Source organism: Notolabrus celidotus, chromosome 3 (assembly GCF_009762535.1).
Source record: "Notolabrus celidotus isolate fNotCel1 chromosome 3, fNotCel1.pri, whole genome shotgun sequence".
In the NCBI taxonomy this organism is placed as follows: domain Eukaryota; kingdom Metazoa; phylum Chordata; class Actinopteri; order Labriformes; family Labridae; genus Notolabrus; species Notolabrus celidotus.
The window spans coordinates 6,166,104-6,185,343 of NC_048274.1; the positions used below are offsets into that span (position 1 = coordinate 6,166,104).

Genomic DNA, 19,240 nt, shown 5'->3' on the forward strand with positions numbered 1-19,240 from the left:
CTTCAGCTCACTCCTTCTCACTTTTTCATCTCTTCAGTCTCTGGCTGCCTTTGTGTCACTCACCAGTTCAGCTGTGTGCTCTTCTTGTGATTGCTGCACTAAAATGCACAACACTCTCACTCCAGGAATGTATATGGTTTTGTTCTGAAGCTCTAAAGCTCACACACACACAGTCCTGGCATTTGTGTAAGAGCACCTCAAGATGGCAGTGTTCACCATGGCAGGCTGCTCAGCCTCAAAGCTCAACAGCTTGCTTTTGCACCGGCAGAGAGCTGTGGATGAAATCGAGGGTTATCTACTGCATTGAAATTAAGTAATGATTGGAAGGCAGTAGGTATTAAATGATGCCCGGCTCTGAGCGGCTGAGTCTCATTTCCTTTCATTAAACCTGCTGTTTTCTTCTTAACTTGCATCACTTCTCAGGTGTCAGTTTTGGGGGCTCAGTCCCGCAGCTCAGCCCCGCAGCTCAGCCTCCCTCTTGTTGAAACTTGTCGAGTAAGATCATCTGCGTTTATGGGCAGTTCCAAAGTCACATCACAGCCTCCTCAGATCATTACAGCCCCGGCACGAGGCAGTAAACTTAAAAAGAGATGCAATTCACCCCATTCTACAGCACAGAGCTCGCGCGGCTTTGATGACACGGATAACTGTCAAGGTTATTTCTTTATGGACTGATGCTGATGACTGGCTGCAGGGTGCGAAGTGTGGAGGACAAGAGCGCTTGCAGACATGCTTAGACACAGGCTTCTCTGTCTGGGGTGCAATTATTAGTGACTCTCACACAAGGCTTGAATTGTATGAGCCTGTGTTTATTCTTGACGTGCACCGTGGCACTGCATGTCTTATTTTTTTTTAATGTGCTTCAGTCTCGTGGCTTTTCATGTCCACCCCAATTAGAGCATCCTACCTGACGACAGCCTAACAGGTTGGCTCGTGCCTTTTGATGCGTCCCTTCTGCTCTGTGCCTTTATATAATCCTCTAAAAAAGCTAGAGGACAGAGACTCTTCCCCCCCTATATTATCATCAGCAGCACGAGCCGCTTCATCATCATCATCCTCGTCATCATCACCCCCCCCCCCCCCCCCCCTCCCCCCTCCTCCACCTCCTCATCCAGCCTCGGGGTTTTTTGGTTAAGCGTCTCTCCGCAGCCTGCAGCATCTTCACGGAGCATCTCACCGCGGACAGCCCCCTCCAGTTTCGCGTTAACTGACGTGACTCCGGGCCAATCCTGTTGCTGCTCGGGCTGTCGACGCCAGTGAAGGAGCGGGGCGGTGTCCAATGACGAGGGTTGGAAGGCTCGGAGGGGGGTGGGGGGCGTCGGTGTGGTGTACTTCACCACCCCTCCTATGGGTTTACACAGAGTTAGTGCAAGATATTCTGCCCTGGGAGTGAGAGTGCAAGGATAAACGGAACATACACGCTGCGCATCGGTGTCACACTGAACAGCCTTCATCTTCACGTCTCCATCTGGGATCCACTTTGATACCTCTCTTTTTTCTGCCTTTCTCATCTTCCCTTTTTATTTAACCTTGTGACTACGCCGGCTGATTATTGATGCTGCTCCATGAACTTGAAACATGACAGGACATAAGTGTGTCTCCTTGCGCTCAGCTCCTCTGCGCCTTCACCTTAACAGGTAACCGCGGGGGAGAGAGAGGAGAGGGAGAGGGAGAGGGAGAGAAGACGCCGGTGTTTCTCGGGACGTGTGCGGGAGATGAGCATTGATTTTGGGACGCGCTCTAATGGAAGACGCCGCAAACCACTGACCACCTGGCTGTGTCTGCTGGAGAGCGACGCTGATCACCGCAATCACCGCAGGTCGCGCAATTCTTATTAGATCTGTCCATTCCTGAAGTTAAATGGGGGAATCGGAACTGCGACATATGCAGGCAATAATTTACCCCAGTTTGTGTGACCGGCTGCTTTTACCCAAAACCTGTTCCAGAGTCTGATTACTCCTGCAGGCGACTGTTTTTTTTGTTCCTTCCTCTTTCCTGGACACAAAGCTTCATCTGACTGAGGAGGATATCTTTTTACCCGAAGAGGCTCGCAGGCACCCTGGATGAGAAGACTATGAGCTGACACACTCCAGTTTTCTCTCCTGCGCTGTAACTGATTCGGGTATGTACCATATGAATAGGTCTCAGATGCCAAATAAGAATTGAGAATCTGACTGAGCTTATTTAGTGGGCTTCATTCGTGCGTTTTCATTCGTTTACAGCCCACACACATCTCTTTAATTTTTGCCAATTTGAGTGTAAAATTAATAAGACAGTATAATGTGTTGTGAAGTTTCCTGTCCAGAGGGCTTTCAGGCTGTAATTTCTCAGTGATTTTTTAAAATGTGGAGGATTTAGAAAATGAGCAACAGACATTAATGGCTGCCTCTAAATGCTTGCTGCAGTGTTTTTTGTAGATTTTTTTTCCTATCCTGTGAATTGTTGATTACAGCCTTTGGGCAAATTAAATAGAGAGAAATTAAAGAATAAGTGGATAAAACAGCTGACTGTGTAGGAGGGTTTGTGTGTTAAGAAGATTTAATTACTGCATGGCAAAGTTGTCTCACTGAAAACTCACATGCTCGTGTATTCATAGGTTTGTCCCTGGAAGATTCCTGCTGTCACATGCAAGGAGTCACTGCAAGTGTTGCATAGACAAGAGTCCTTGAGTTGCAAAGGCTGGGAACATATTTACACAGTCATGGATCTAAAAGACTATTACCTGTTGGGCGCCCTGCTCGCCTGCATATGGCTTGATCCTTCAATAGCCCAAGAGCTCATCTATCCCATCAGAGAGGAGCTGCAAGAAAATGTCCTCATTGGAAACATACCAAAGGACCTAAACATTTCCCACACAAATGCTGCCACTGGGGCGAGTGCTAATCTGGTGTACCGGCTCGTCTCCAAAGCAGGAGATAACCCGCTGGTGCGAGTTCTGAGCAGCACTGGCGAGATTTTCACAACATCAAACCGAATCGACAGAGAGAAGTTGTGCCCCGGTCCCTCCTTTGAGGACAGCGAGTGCTCCTTTGAAATTGAAGTGGTCATCCTGCCTAATGATTATTTCAGGCTGATTAAGATCAAAATAATTGTGAAAGACACAAACGATAATGCCCCCATGTTCCCGTCCCCTGTGATCAACATCTCCATCCCAGAGAACACGCTCATTAACAGCCGCTTCGCCATTCCCTCTGCCACTGACCCAGACACGGGCCCCAACAGTGTCCACAAGTATGAGCTGATCAACGGGCAGAGCGCCTTCGGCTTAGACATAGTGGAAACGCCAGAGGGGGAGAAGTGGCCCCAGCTTATTGTGCAGCAGAATCTGGACAGAGAGCAGAAGGATACGTATGTGATGAAGATCAAAGTGGAGGATGGTGGCAGCCCGCAGAAATCCAGCACCGCCATCCTCCAAGTGACAGTAACGGATGTCAACGATAACAAGCCTGTGTTTAAAGACGGACAGATAGAAGTGCATATACCAGAGAACTCCCCTATCGGCACGTCTGTGGTGCAGCTTCAGGCCACAGACGCAGACATAGGGGCTAATGCAGAGATCCGGTATGTGTTTGGGACTCAAGTGTCTCCTGCTACAAAGAGACTCTTTGCTTTAAACACAACATCTGGCCTGATCACGGTGCAGAGGCTTCTGGACAGAGAGGAGACTGCTATTCATAAGCTCTCTGTCCTGGCCAGTGATGGCAGCTCCAGCCCTGCCAGAGCTACTGTTACTATAAATGTGACTGATGTTAATGACAATCCACCTAATATTGACCTGAGATACATAATCAGTCCCATTAATGGCACAGTTTTTCTCTCGGAGAAGGATCCCATCAATACCAAGATAGCTCTCATCACGGTGTCAGACAAAGACACTGACATCAACGGCAAGGTCATCTGTTTCATCGAGAAGGATGTGCCCTTCCATCTGAAAGCTGTGTACGACAACCAGTATCTGTTAGAGACCTCTGCTCTGCTCGACTATGAAGGGACCAAGGAATACAACTTTAAGATTGTAGCTTCAGACTCTGGGAAGCCGAGCCTGAACCAAACAGCTCTGGTGAGAGTGAGGCTGGAGGACGAGAACGACAACCCGCCTATTTTTACTCAGCCAGTCATCGAGCTGGCTGTCATGGAGAACAACAAACGTGACCTGTTCCTCACTACGCTCAGCGCCACGGACGAGGACAGCGGGAAAAACGCTGAGATAGTTTATCAGCTGGGACCTAATGCCTCGTTCTTCGATCTCGACCGTAAAACTGGGGTCCTGACTGCTTCCAGGGTTTTCGACCGGGAGGATCAGGATCGGTTTCTATTCACCGTCACAGCCAGAGATAATGGGACACCCCCTCTGCAAACCCAGGCGGCGGTTATTGTAACTGTGCTGGATGAAAATGATAACAACCCCAAGTTCACTCATAACCACTTTCAGTTCTTTGTGTCTGAGAATCTTCCTAAGTACAGCACAGTGGGAGTGATAACTGTGACAGATTCAGATGCTGGGGAAAACGCTGCTGTTTCTCTCTCCATTCTGAATGACAATGAGAACTTTATCCTGGATCCGTACTCCGGAGTGATAAAATCTAATGTGTCATTCGATCGGGAGCAGCAGAGCTCCTACACCTTTGATGTCAGGGCTGTGGACAGCGGCAGGCCCCCTTGCTCCTCAGCTGCTAAGGTGACCATCAACGTCATTGATGTCAACGACAACACCCCCATCGTCATCTACCCCCCCTCCAACACCTCCTTCAAGCTGGTCCCTCTCTCCTCCATCCCGGGATCTGTGGTGGCAGAAGTGTTTGCGGTGGACGGGGATACGGGGATGAATGCAGAGCTGAAATACACCATAGTGAGTGGAAACAACAAAGGTCTGTTTCGGATTGACCCTGTCACAGGGAATATAACTCTGGAGGAGAAACCTGCAGTGACTGACATAGGCTTACACAGATTAGTCGTCAATATCAGTGACCTGGGATATCCTAAATCTCTTCATACTCTGGTGCTAGTGTTTCTCTATGTAAATGACACTGTAGGCAACTCCACACTCATCTATGACCTCATCCGACGCACCATGGAGACACCCATCGACCGTAACATTGGAGAAAGCAGCGAAACTTATCAGAGTGGTGATTATTTAACCATAATGATAGCCTTTGTAACCGGCGCCTTGGTGGTGATTATTGTTATCTTTGTGACTGTGCTGCTGCGCTGCCGCCACGCTTCCAGGTTCAAAGCAGCACAGAGGAAAAAGCAGGGAGCCGAGTGGATGTCGCCTAACACCGAGAACAAGCAGAATAAGAAGAAGAAGCGCAAGAAAAGGAAATCCCCCAAAAGCTCCCTGCTCAACTTTGTCACCATCGAGGGGAACAAACCTGATGACCCGGCCCACGAGCCCATCAACGGAACCATCAGCCTGCCCACGGAGCTGGAGGAGCAGGGGATCGGACGCTTTGATTGGAATGCCACACCGACCACGACCTTCAAACCCAGCAGCCCAGACCTGGCCCGGCACTACAAGTCCGCCTCGCCGCAGTCGGCCTTCCACCTCAAGGCTGACACACCGGTCTCGGTGAAGAAGCATCACGTGATTCAAGAGCTCCCATTGGATAACACATTTGTCGGGGGCTGCGACACGCTTTCCAAGAGGTCCTCCACGAGCTCCGACCACTTCAGTGCCTCAGAGTGCAGTTCCCAAGGAGGGTTCAAGACGAAGGGGCCCATGCACACCAGACAGCAGGTAAAAGAGCACTTTTACTGGTCTATAAGTACTGCCTATAACTGCCCTGTTCCACAGTGCTAAAGTGCCAGTCTAGATTAGAGACTCACTCTAAGTTTCTGTGAAGGAGCAGAAAAGAGTTCTGAGAAAAAACTGCTTCTGCAAGTTTCCCCATTTCTCAAACTTAAACTTGAGAAAAAGAGAAAAGTAACTCGAGCAACTGCTAATTAATGGACTCAACAATCACATGCATAATGTAGGGGGATAATTATAGACTGCTGTTTTGTCATTACTATCTATTTAATTCATATTTAACAAAATGCAAGTGGGTGAATGATTGCCTTGCCTTATTTTGTCTCTTCAGCACCCAGGTTAGATCACTGGTAAACTGTACCAACATATCATTAATTGTGACTTAATGTTCTTTGTGAAAGAAACATTTTTTTCTAACCTATCTACTCCGATCCCGTCTCCATCACAGATAAATGCTGCACACATTTACCCAAATACTTAGCCGACTTTCACCTCTCTCGTCATAAAACTCTGAGTGTGTTCATGTCTTTTTGTTTGTTTCTTTGTTTTGGTGTGTACTGTAATATCACTAAAGACCTTTTTCAACACCTGCAGCAATAACAACAGCCAATAATTAGTGTGCTGCGGTGGTATTGTGAATGTCACTGTAGGCTTTGCTACATCATCTAAACTCGAATTAAATGCCTCCTCTCCAAGCACACTAGCGAACTGAGTGAAGCTCATCTGGAACTTGATACACATCCAATTCAAAAAGGATTAGCCAATAATGAGCCTCAAATTTCAACGTAATCCATGCTGCTTTTTTATCAAAGCCTTATTAATTTTTCTGTTAATAAAGCAGCACTACACAACACACAGTTCTAATCTAATAGGAGCACACGTGGACAAATACAGGAGAGGGATGAGAGCAGGAGCAGGGGGAGGAAAAGGGAGGCAGAGAGAGTGTTGTCAGTGGGTCAGGCTTGACGGGTGGTGGTACTGAACCTTTGGGTGGCAGTGTTGAGCTGCACGGCACAGCTTGGCACTACGCCAACCTGCAGTGGACTTCTAAATGCGAGGGAGGAGAAGAAAGGAGCAAAACCTATGTTGGTGTTCTTAGTGAAATACTCTGGCCTAATGATGTAGAGGCTGCACGGGGAAGATTGATAATGGCTGTTAGGGATGAGTGATAAGATCTATCCGGAAGAGAGAGGGTGGAATTACAGGGGTGACACTGTGCGACTCCTATCGACGCATACCTCCGGGTCACTGCATCTGGGGTTGCATTTAATGCGTTTCTGTGAGAGAGAGAGAGAGAGGTAGCAGTCAAAAGAGGCATTCAGTTTGGCTTCATTTGCCGGGTGCTGTGCGTGTGCGTGTGCGTGTGTGTGTGTGTGCGAGAGAGAGAGAGGGACGAGACGAGGCGATGAGATGGGTGATGGTGGCAGCAGGGAGAAAAGAGGGAGGGAGGGAAGGAGAGGGAGGGTGGGATTCAACCCTTGAGGAGGACACATGAGATATGACACCATACTGTAAGCACAACTTCATTGATTCCCTCCGTCGTCCCACAATTCCACACAAGATTTATTGGAATCAATAATTCTGACAAATGATTCAAAGACGCACACAAACAGAGCCAGTGTGTTGTATATAGTGCCATCAATAGTATAAATAATGCACTGCTGCTGATACTTTGGCTCACATGTCTGTCTGAAATGTTGTGTACACTAATCAATACGTTTCTATGTACTTGTTTATTATATAAATATAATCCTTTAAGAAGCTGAGGCTCCAGTCCTGCCTTTAATTCACATTGTATACTCGTAATGACAGAAACAGTCAGCTGTTAGCGCCTCTATGTAACCGCTGGAACATGAAACATATTCAACATATAATCACGTCATAAACTTTATATCATACTTATCTATCGATTGGGGAAAAAAACAAGAATAATCACTCACATTAGAAATAAAAGATACGGCATGCTGTCTACTTTAGCAAATCATGAGATAAATAAGCACTAATATATTTGAGTGCGCAGCAGGGTCTGCGTTCTTATCTCAGAATCCTTATTACGAGAAGTAATTTTCTACCTTCCTGCTATTAGCTAACGTCTATCTTTGGAGATTTGTAATGAAGGCTCTTGAGCACATATTCTCCGCTCTTCATTCTAATTATTCCAAAAACATCTCACGGATAAGGATCCCTCTTCAGATTGGAGGTTAAATGGCAGTTATTGATTGTGGTGAAATGATAAGACCGCACTGACATGCCTTACCGGGTACAGCAGGGTATATGTTATCAGTTACATCCATATTTTGATTGTTTTTGCGCGACACAGCCGTTTGTATTGACATGTGGTTGTCATCTCCATTTCATGAGCATTGATGGTCGGACGCTCGTCCAGTTTGAGATTTGTCTTTGTGTTTAAAAAAAAAAGAGACAGTGAGGAGATTAAGTGTAATAAAAAAAACCCTGCCAAAGCCAGAAAATACCAATTACCTTTGAATGAATCTTTAAACAGACATTATATCTGAAAGGTAATATCAGAGGATTAGAATTTCATATTTCCTGCAGAGTTGAAGCGCTTTGCGAGATAAGAACTGCATTATTAAAAGATTCCTCTTACATACATCGAGTCTATATCATTCAATGTTATTACAATTTCCAGCTTTAAAATATGCCACAAGATGCTGAATAGTGACGCTTTACTAAGCCCCCAAAGAAGTATGATAGAAGAATTTTAATATTTCATTGTGTTCCTCTTAAAAACATCATCAGTTATCTCTTTCAGTGTGAAATAAACAGTAAACTGACAGATGACACTCCAGAGATGGACATCTTGAAAGCTTTTAAAATTGACCTTCTTTCAAAGAATTGAAAAGCCATTTTCTTCCAGCTCTTAAAGCTAGGGTTGGTAGCCACGGAAAACTAGCATGAATTTGAATGTAGCATTTCCTCAGGACTCCGTCTAAACCCCCCCCCCCCCCTCCCCTTGGAGCTCAGAGCTCCTCCAAAACGACGCCCCCGCTCACATGCACGAGCGCCGCTGATTCGCGACCATATCATTGTGACTGATTGCACATTGTTTGTATATTGCACTACGTCAACTCATGTCTCACTCAGCGGTAAGAAAACACCAAAACATTATCACAGTGAAAGTTAAAAACACAAACAAACATGAAATGTAAGCTCAGGAGGCGGGCAGAACGGCAGGATGGGATTTGATTGGTTTCATAAATTGGCTCCTGATGGCAGGGATTGGTTGGTGTTTTCGATAGCGGCTTTTTTTCTGTCTTTTTTAAGAACACATTATGTATTGATTGCCATCAGGACTTAAAGATCATTTTAACCAGTATAACAAAAAGTGTATCTAAATCTGACTACCAACCCCAGCTTTAAGAGTCACTCCTATACGGCATGGCAACAATCAATATATATGGACAGTGAAAGGAAATTGAAAATAAGGAAGCTGAGGATGAGAAGAGGAAATGAAGGTCTTCCTCTCAGAGAGTATGGCACATTGGGAAATAGAAACATCAGACGTGTAGAGGAGCGTCATCACAGATGAACGCCCGGTGGAATCAGCTTTATAGAGACCCCAAACTCTGCTGATAGCGATAGAAGCAACCCTATCCTCTCCTTCTTTCCTTTTTTTCCTCCTTCTTCTTATTTACCCTCCAGGGACCTACATTAGTGTAAACAACACTGAGGAAAAAAAGCATGAAAACACTGTCCTAGTTTCATGAGGCAACACAAGCATCTAAGAAACTAAGTCTAATCAGAAGCGCTTCAGCATCAGTCTTACTTTCTGCCTTTTGGTGGTCTTACGAGGAGATACAGACGAGGTTCACGAACGCAACATGAGCCCGGCAGCTACGCATTAACCATGTTCTGCATTTCAGATCCCTGGGCTCGTGTTGTGGACACATTAACATGGTTAGTGCAGGGTTTATAAGTACCAGCACCACCATGGTGTATTCAATCTTAAGCTTGATCAATAAAAAAATCTATTTTTAACTTCTCTCTCTTCATTATGAACTTTACATGAAAGAAGCTGTTGAAAATAAGGCTGTTTATTTGACGCTGCATTATCGAGCAGATTTATGTGCACATTGTTGAAGATGCACAACAACCATACATTGTATTCTCCTCCTCTTTGTTATGTTAATATATATATCACATGTTAGGAGACATAATAACAGGCAGTGTATAGGCGCTTTCAGGTTTGCAGCCTGAACACCTCCGATGCAGAAAGGCCTAATTGTTGTGGTTATTAGTGTTTTTCCTGCGTGGCATAGAAGATGCAAGCGCTGTGAGGTTGTGTACACCTACAGTTCAGTGCTCTGATGTCCCCTCCTGCAGCACATATCATACCTCATAGCTCTGAGGAATCAGTGGTACAGCTCCCTTTTATGCAGATCCTTTGTAGTTACTGCTCGTATAGAGCAACACGCAGCATATGCATATCAGGTCGGCTAAATAAAAATACTTTGTTTTCATTTCTTCCTGTCTGCATCCTACTCACGTATCATTTTCTGTCTTGTTGTGACCACTGCAGTAACAAAAAGAGAGACAGGCTTGTATTACAGCATCAGTCACAATAAATGAGCAGTCCATTAAATATTACAGGAGACAAGGTATTCAATTTAAAGCGCAGGATGAGAGTGAGACCCGTGAGGAAGAGCAGGGATGTTTTGCAGGAGTGTTCTGGTCTTGTCTTGTCAGTGCATTATAATGAATGGACATTCTATGCAAACAGGAGTTTGTACAGACCATTGTAATTATGGAGCCTTGGGGGAGTCGTCCTTCTTGTGCAGGTTCATTTGCCACATTAATAAGGGGATTAGTAGTACGTACGGGGGCTGATGGCGGCGGGAGAAGTTTGAGAAGATTAATGAACTATGACAATGTTGCACCTGAGGGGAAAAGTCTGTTGCAATATCTTCTTGGTTGTGCTGACACAGAGTTTGGCGCTATGAAAGAGGAAGATGGAGAGAGGCCAGTGATTGTTGCCGACTGTGATCATACATCCTTCTCCTCAGCTATCCTGTCACTTCTCCGGGATGCTGTGTTTGTGATCTCTTATGCTGTACATCCCCATGACACTTTTGAATTAAGATGTTTCAAAAGTCGCCTTCAAAATAAGAGCACCGACTTGCAGAATCGTGTCATTCCTGTGCATACTAACAGATGCTGGAGCTGGATAACTAACTTTGCAGACTTTAATGAACCACATTTTTGTGCTTTTTTAGCACACTCTGTGATGCAGAACGATGGGGCTTTTGCAAAAATCCGGTTATTGAAGAAGCAAACCACTGGTAGTTGCAAGGAGAAGCACCTGCACTGCATTCTCTCACTGAGTAAAACGTAGCAGATCTTCAAAACAAATGTAGCTATCGGGAGATTGTAAGCCAATAAGTCGGCGAGTGAAGTTTCTATCAAAGCTTTAAATCATCAGCGGAGGATTTGCAGGGCTCTTTACTGCAGAGAACTTTGTATTCTTTAACAAACTTGTCATGTCCTCTACGTCTAGGTGGGTAAAAGGAAATGAAATGGATAGCAGGCTATACTAAGGTAGTGGGTGTGAGTACTCGCAGAGTAGATTATTGCCCCAAGGGGGATCCAGTTGTGTCTGCACAAAACAACAAAATAAATCAAAGCTGCCTGTTGGTACACTGGCTGAACTGTGGAGGTCATTTATATGCTTTTATTGTACGCTGTTAAGAAACAAAGTGCTACTGCTTTTTAACATATTTATATATTTATTTATTTAAAGCTTTTTCTTCTTTGCTGTCTGTAACTGTCAGGGACAGGACTGCCAAAACACAGATGAAGGCAAATTACCAGGAATTACATTTGATTTTTTGTGAACATTTTTTATCATTTTTCATTTCATTTGGAAGCATTTTCCCGTCAGCTGTCCTCATCATGACACTGTTTTACTTTGTCAAACGTATACAACACAGTTTGATTATGACGAATGTTTGTCATAAATCAAAAGGTCTTTCGTGTATTTTCGTTTTTTCCTCCCTTGGTTTGTTGTTTGTCCATCACTTTTTGGCGGCAACCCATTCATCTCAAATTCATCATCCATTTCTGCGGCTTCACAAAGCAAATTGATTGATGATCAATCTTCAGGGGGTTTGCTTTGTGAAGTTTAATGTTGTGCATGCACAAAGAAAACACAAAGTCATTTTGGCTTTTTGTGTGACTGTCATTACTTAATTCATCTCCATGTTTTCACTAATCCACAAAACACATTTCCCATTTATCTCAGGCAATCAATCAAGCTGACATACTAGCTTCATATTTTTTTCCAACACTGCATGATGAGAAAAAGACAAACTGCAGCTTTAAACACTTATGCGATCAACATCTCGAGTGATTTCTCTCAAATGCACCTTCAACAGGAGAGTAGAGGGTGGAAGAAAATGTTTCTTGACTTCATGCTTGTCAAAAAAAGTGATCTAAAGAGATGAAGTTATGATGCTACTTCATTGTTTGAATGCCCCCCTCTTCCTCCTCCTTTTCCTCCTCACCCCATCTCCCCCTCCACTCCTCACATGGCCTCCTCTCCTCCCACTCCTCTCTCCTCCTGTCTCCAGCCCACACCTCTCACCCATGTTTTATCAGGGTCAATGCCGTTACATACAATGTTAAATCACCGAGGGTGTGTTCACCTTTATGTTCTGAACATTTGTGACAGATGAAGCACATAGCCCCCGTTTCCTTCTGTTCCCATCCTCCCTCCCCCGTATCATCCTGAGAGAGAGGTGTGGGGGAGTGTTTGTAAAAAAAAAAAAAAAAAAAAAAAAAGAATAAAAAAATGGGCAAAGTGTTTCTGTGTGTCCTGACATGACAAACCCAGAGGGAGACTCGTCCTTGTCATCGGGTTGTTGTGTCAAGTGACACACGGGCCGCTGCTCTGTCACTAGCGTGTGCCAGTGTCTAGACTAATAGTTGTGATAATGGCATCGCCAGCCAAAAAACGCCCTCGAGCAAAAGAGCCACACTTGACTTGAAATGTGACTGCCATTGACTGCTTTGCCCCATAGCTCACAGAGACTGTGTAACCCTCATTAATGTAAATCTTTCTTGTATATATGAGATGTTTCATGTAAATTGAACTCCTGGTAATCTTGCCTAATGTGCTGTGGTAAACAATAATGGACTTGTTTTTATTTATTTTTCTTTTCTTTTATTTATTTGCCCTGCTTTTCTTTTCTTTTTTTCCTCACTGCTGGGTACACTTTAATTACATCTGAAATAAACTGCTGCCAGTTATTCAGTACAATGCATCTCCCATTCTGTTTTTAAAAAGCTTTATCTGAACAGTGCTATTCAACCTTTATAATTTCATAATAAATGTTTCAAAGAGATGGTTTCTTTCTTGTTTTTAATTCGTATGTTTGTTCTGCCTTTTTCTGATGTTGTGATAGGACATTATGTGCAAACTGGGATGTGTTTCAGTCAAGCTGCCGCGTGTGAGCCAGTTCTAATCAGCGTGGCCGGCGTAAACGAGTGCTTCGGCTGATTACAATGCCAAGTTTTGTATTTTAAGAAGCAAACAGATTTTCTGGTTTTACTGGATCCAGTTTTTTTTCAAATGATGCCGAATCAGTGACACACGAAGCCGAGCAGAGAGGAGGAATCATAACAACAATCAAAAAACAATTTGAAGGTGTAGATGAGCTTGTGATTATTTTAACATCACTTCTTTTTAAGATTATTGAGCTACATGAGGATCATTTTCTGAGGGAGGAACATACAAAACATAGGAAAGAGGCAACACATTACCTCCTTAATGTTTACAGTCGGTTCTTCTCTTATTAGTTTAGATCCTTGTTAAAGCAGTTAAAGCAGGTGGAACTGAACAGAGCTTAAAATAGAAGCACACATGTACAGAAAACCTGCACAAAGAAAGCCTGTCTTCAGTAATATCAACAGTTAACACCACCAAGTGTGATGTCCTAACCCACACCATCTTCATACTCATCATCATCACCACCAAAATCAGAATAACAAACAGTAATGCACTCAATGCACTGCAAACTGTGGCTCCACTGAGCATGCACACACTTCTGTAACTGCATTCTTTGATCTTTGAAAGAGCTGTCTTTTCCTGGTGACCACTCTGTTTGTTAATCTCCAGCTACCTCCCAGTTCAAGGAGGACAGATGTGTCACCTCTGTACTGTTCTTTTTTTTTTTTTTTTTTGCAGAAGTAGAGAAAAATGGGAGGACGGAGGAGGGGAGGGGGGGTTAGTGTGGATTTCAAAGTGCCACGCCAACACATCTATGGAAAGTAGGCCTAACTCAGCTTAATCTGTCCACTCAGTTTTTGAAGCCAGCAGCCCAAAGGCTTAGTCTTTATTTGAGTGTGGACGAGATGGAGGGAGAAAAAGAGGGCAAATAAATAAATAAATAAATCTGAGCTTTAAAGTTTGACCTCATCTATACGGTCACTCTGAAAAAGCTGTGTGCACTTACTGAGTAGAATTTGAAACCTGACTTCTGACCTTAAGTATAATCATATTGCCTGTCCTCTCCAAAAAAAAGAAGGGATGGAAAGAAGGAGAGGCTAGTGTTGCATCTCTGTACATTCTTATCAGGATATGTCACGCAGTTTTGTGTGTCCAGAAGTTTTGTGGGATCCATGTGGGATGGTGAGGCTGTAGATAGAAACTTAGAGGATGCCATGCTATTAGGAGTGTAACGATTCTTTTTAACAACGATTCAAATCGTATCATGATTCGTGGTTGCTGATGCGATAAAAGGACGATATTGGTTCATTAAGAACGATATGATACGATACGACTCATTAACTTGAAATCGATTCAGTAACTTTTTAGCCAAAAATTCAACCAGTGTGACTGTGAAATAAATACCTTGATACTGGACAGTCCTAGATTCATGTTGTTTCTTGTAAGGGAATCAGGTATAACTTAATCATGCATATAAACACAACCACACTGCATGTCTTTGCAGATAAACTTGGCAATTGTTGCCGAGATGTTTTTCACCTGAGCTGAGTTTTGTCTTAGTCTCTGACTAAACATGCTGGCGAGGCCTGAGGCTTCTGCAGAGCTGATGTTATCTTGCGCTGCTGCTGCAGCGGGGACGCTGCAAGAGGATGGCCGGCGTTGTGTGAAATTCCATGGCGCCTCAGTAGGTGGTTGGATAGGTTTGTCGTGTTGCTGTGGTACTTTACTTGACCTTTACATATCCTACAAACAGCGAGCAACTTATTTAGAACATCTCCGTCTTTGCAGAAGCCAAATTGTTTCCACACTCTGGACCACAATGGTGGCTTGATAATTTCTCGCTCACCGGCTTCTCCTCTGCCGTCCGCCATGCTATGTTTTGTTGTCTGATGGCGCGTGGTGATGAGGTCACAGAGAGGCAGCCTAAATTGAGTAACGTTTAACGTCTTTATCATTAAAAGAGCACAAAAAACACATCCATATAAAGTCTGCAATGCTTAAATCCAATGTGTTATTTCCTAGTATCGATACAATCCATTTATTACCTTTTAAAACGATGTTAGATCGATATATGTCGTCCGGAAGGCCAACTTGCAGAGCATAGATTGATGTAGTCGGATCATAGGAATATAAATCGATACATCGATGCAGTAGATGAATCATTACACCCCTATATGCTATCATTAAATGTAGTGAATGCCATGCAGCAGGTCTACTCTCGTCTGCCCGTGCACGCGCCGTTTTTGCAGGCAGACAGCATTACAGATGGTCTCAGATTTGACCCCTATATGCAAAGTCTGGCTTTGGAGGGAACATGAATAGTCAGCCATTTTTTCAGAACAAAGCGATTCTTCAATTAACATGCCAGTGGCAAAATGTAACATATAGGTTTTGACAATGAGGAAGCAATTAGCAGATAGCACAAAAAGACAAATACAGCCGAGTAAAAAGTGAGCCCCGACAGCAACAGGCTGCAGAAAAGTTTGTGTTGCACGGAAAGACTGGGGGTGCTCACACACTGTCTTTTCAGCAGATTTATAAAGCCCTTTGTTCACATTGTTCTGTTACACAACTTTGTCATCATGATATTGAGTGCACATGACAGAGCATAACATCCACTCTGACAATTACCCACGCAGGGCTGATGTCACATGACTTTTTAACCTTATTTGGACAGAAAGCAGACTAATTCTGTCCTCTGCCTCCCACACTGTGCTCCCTGCTTCATTATGCAAGGACACTGTGCATTGATATCTATTGCAAGCCTGCACAGGTAATCGATTGATCGCTCACTGGTGGTCAAACAGATTCATCCATAGTAGTTAAGGATGCATTTAGATCCTTAACTCATGTAAAATTGGGGATAATGCAAGTTTAACTACTCTCTGGAACCTCTGTATTAAAGAGTTATATTAAACTTTTAAAAGAAGTCGTAATTATTCTGCAGAAAGTGACCCCTGAGATTGTTATGTGATTTCATTATAACGGATGCATTCAACTGTAAGTAACATTTTACAGTTAGCTGAAGTTAATTGGAATTCATCTATACTCAGTTGGGTAGTTTAGTTTCCAGCAATGGTTTCTAATTAAAGTTATAAAAAGCTTTGTTTGTAAAAATCCAAATGTATAAACGTTTGTGTCGAAGAAATGTAAAAGTGAATATTTTGCCCCTGATTGCAGCAATATAAAGAGAGCATTACATGGAAGTTCAAGAGCCTGAGTATTGCACTCATGAGCAGGAGTTGAACTAAGGCACTTGGTCAAATCCTCCTGCCTACTTTTCTGTACAGTTTTAGAATATAGCGTTAAAGCTATAACAGTTTATTTGCACTTGAATAAACTGCACACATTTGTAAGTGTTATTGAGCTGTGCAGAGACACCGTAGAGACCTCTAATGTGCTGAAAAGATTAAGGCTCTAAATAAGACAGTCCCTCTGAGAGGTTCCTCTTCTCCTCTCCACATTTTAGCATCACACCATTTGCAGCGTCTGCAGCAGCAGGGAGAGCAACCTTTTTATAAATATGAATATATATTTGTGAAGTGGTGCATGCAGCTTTTCTTTGCACACTCTAAGCACTGAAGTCAAAGGGTTAACGTTGAGATCAGTAGCAGTGTTTCAATAATCCTTGTGAGATATTGCTTTTGAAATGATAATGTCCGAACGTGTTTGAAGCAGCACTTTGTGTGATATCTTAAATAGATACACACACTCGTGCGGAATATGCTCTGCACCTTTTGACAAAGCTGAATTAACCGGAGGGGGGGATATCTCAGGGTCAGCTGTGAGGAACAAAAACTCCAAAAAGAACACATCGAGCATTTTCTGTTTCAATCTGTAAATAGAGCGACGCTCCGTGCATGATAACTTAGAGGTCAGGGGAGTTTTTAAGAAGCATTCACAGATGAATGCAGGGATAGCCAGGACAACACGAGATAAGGAGACTCTGATGCCATATTTCTGCAAATCTGTGCTGAAAAGCTGACTTTAGTTTTTTAGCAAACACTTTGACTGCTCTGAATATGCTTACATATGCTACTTTCTCATATCTTTCTGTGAATTGACAGATGCTTTTGAACATAGCGCGCGTTGGCTGGGAGCTTCACTAAATTAGTCATCTGCCCGACAACGCCATTGCACTGAATTAAAATCAGGATCAGTCAGACACTTGAAGAGGGCCCAAGAGCTTGAGCCTTGTAATTTTTTTCTCTCTCTTCTGCTGATGCACGCACGGTCATACTTCCTTTTAGTGACAGCATAGAGTAGTCTCACTGACATTTTCCTCTGCTGTAATCTTCCTTAACCAGTATCTAGTCACTCATACTTTCCCTTTTGGGAGAGGAATGAAAAAAAAGGTGAGGGCATTTCTTGGAGTGAATCCCCAAATGTGTTTGGCTCCAGACAAAGAGATGAACTCTTTTCATTTTCACCCTAACAGCCTAGAATCCTTCAGGACGGCAGTAAGATATGCAGTGATGTTTTCAGGCAGGAGAGAGTCCATCTGCTGGCATGTATGTATAAGATCTTTATTGAGGCAAGGCGCTGTGGTTGCACCAGTGGGAGCCTGAGGCAAATGTTATTTTTCTATTCCCCTTTAGTTCCCTGAGACAGTCTGAAACATGCAACCGTACATACAGAGAGGAAAAAGAAAGTGGCCTAAAGGTTACAGGAGTGAACTTCTGACCACGAGGTTGCCAGGTGAATCATTGGACAGGATGGAGAAATTAGTCTGGGGAGGAGAAACTAGCACTGAGGTACCCTACTGCGAGGCACTTAACCCCTGCTAGCTCTAGCGGGGCTGCTCAGTGGATAAGACTGTTGGTGAACTGGGCAACTTCCAGGTGTGGCTGTCTGAATGCGTATTAGTGTGGAGCATGATATCTTTTAAATGAGCGTTCGAGCACATTTCAGCAGCCTGTATCATACCGCCAGTTCAAGGCGCGTTTATTTATGCCTCATATGAAAGTCACAGAGGCGCAATAGTGGGAACGACTTGTCCCTGCGCTGTGTCGGCATTAGAGGCAGTAACTAAGGCTGATCTGAAGGGACTCATTTTCTAGTCGATTAAACCGACACACGACTTGCCTCGAGGTGAGGAAACAGTCAGAGTTGAGCACAAATCATGCATCACTGCTCAACACGGGATCTCAGGGTCTGTGAGATGTCCAATTGGTTTTTCAAGTGTAGCTAAAGCTTGCAGAGCTAGCACCACAGCAGGTTAAAATCCACGTTTGCACTGGTTATGCATTACTCCGGTCAAGTTGTTATATGCCAGTTTGACCAGACGCAATGTGCTTTGAGATGCGATCTGTGTTCATTGCAGCCCTGGATTGTGCCTCATGTGATCCACATTTTGGGCCTACTATAATTAATACTAAATTATAAACTGTCTAGTAATTCTGGTGCTGAATAGACACACACATCTCCGGTTGCGATGGAGGTGAGACGGGATTGCAGGCAGGACGGAGTGCCGCCGTGTGTGTGTGTGCATGTTCAAGTATTTGTGCATGTGAAGCTCCCTTTGTGTGTTGCATGCTTTTGCAATGCAATAACCCATTCACACTCTGGGACTTCAATCTTGCGCTCTTCTGTGATCAATATAAAAGTACAAAGGCGTGATGATGGTGGAGTTTCGTTGTGTCTCTGTTGTTCAATCCAACTGTCTGACTTGAAATCAAAAAGCCCCATCCAGAAGAAAAGACATATGTCCACCTTCATGCCTCTTTCTGCAGGATCCAGAGACAGAGGGAATACATTGTACCTCCTCTACCTTTCCTTTGAAGCAGATAAATGTGATGTTCAGGGACAGACCTCGTCAGACTTGTTAGTTGGCTCCACATGGATACTTACACGAAGCGCATTAGACAAAGAATAAAACCGTAAATATGATTTTATGGGGATTTTCTAGGATTTACATTTAAGAATGTAGTAATGAACAACATGGACATAAAGGGGATTTGGTGTTGTGTTCAACATGCATTATTATTGTTCCCACAGCCTGCTTCCTGAACCAGGATCTCAGGTCA

The 19,240-nt window shown here is 43.8% G+C and overlaps 1 protein-coding gene across 3 annotated transcripts in view; it reads left to right on the forward strand.

Moving 5' to 3' along the window:
- Nucleotides 1-1,044: 1,044 nt before the first annotated feature.
- The window catches only part of LOC117810692 (protocadherin-9), a 261,489-nt gene continuing 243,293 nt past the window's right edge, over nt 1,045-19,240 (forward strand). Inside the window, exons 1-2 of one of the 3 annotated variants that reach the window (XM_034680618.1) lie at nt 1,045-2,122; nt 2,597-5,737. In XM_034680618.1, the coding sequence (XP_034536509.1) occupies nt 2,702-5,737 (3,036 nt within the window). In that variant the 5' untranslated portion in view covers nt 1,045-2,122; nt 2,597-2,701. The remainder of the gene's footprint in view (nt 2,123-2,596; nt 5,738-19,240) is intronic. The other 2 variants (XM_034680619.1, XM_034680620.1) reach the window with 2 other exon arrangements.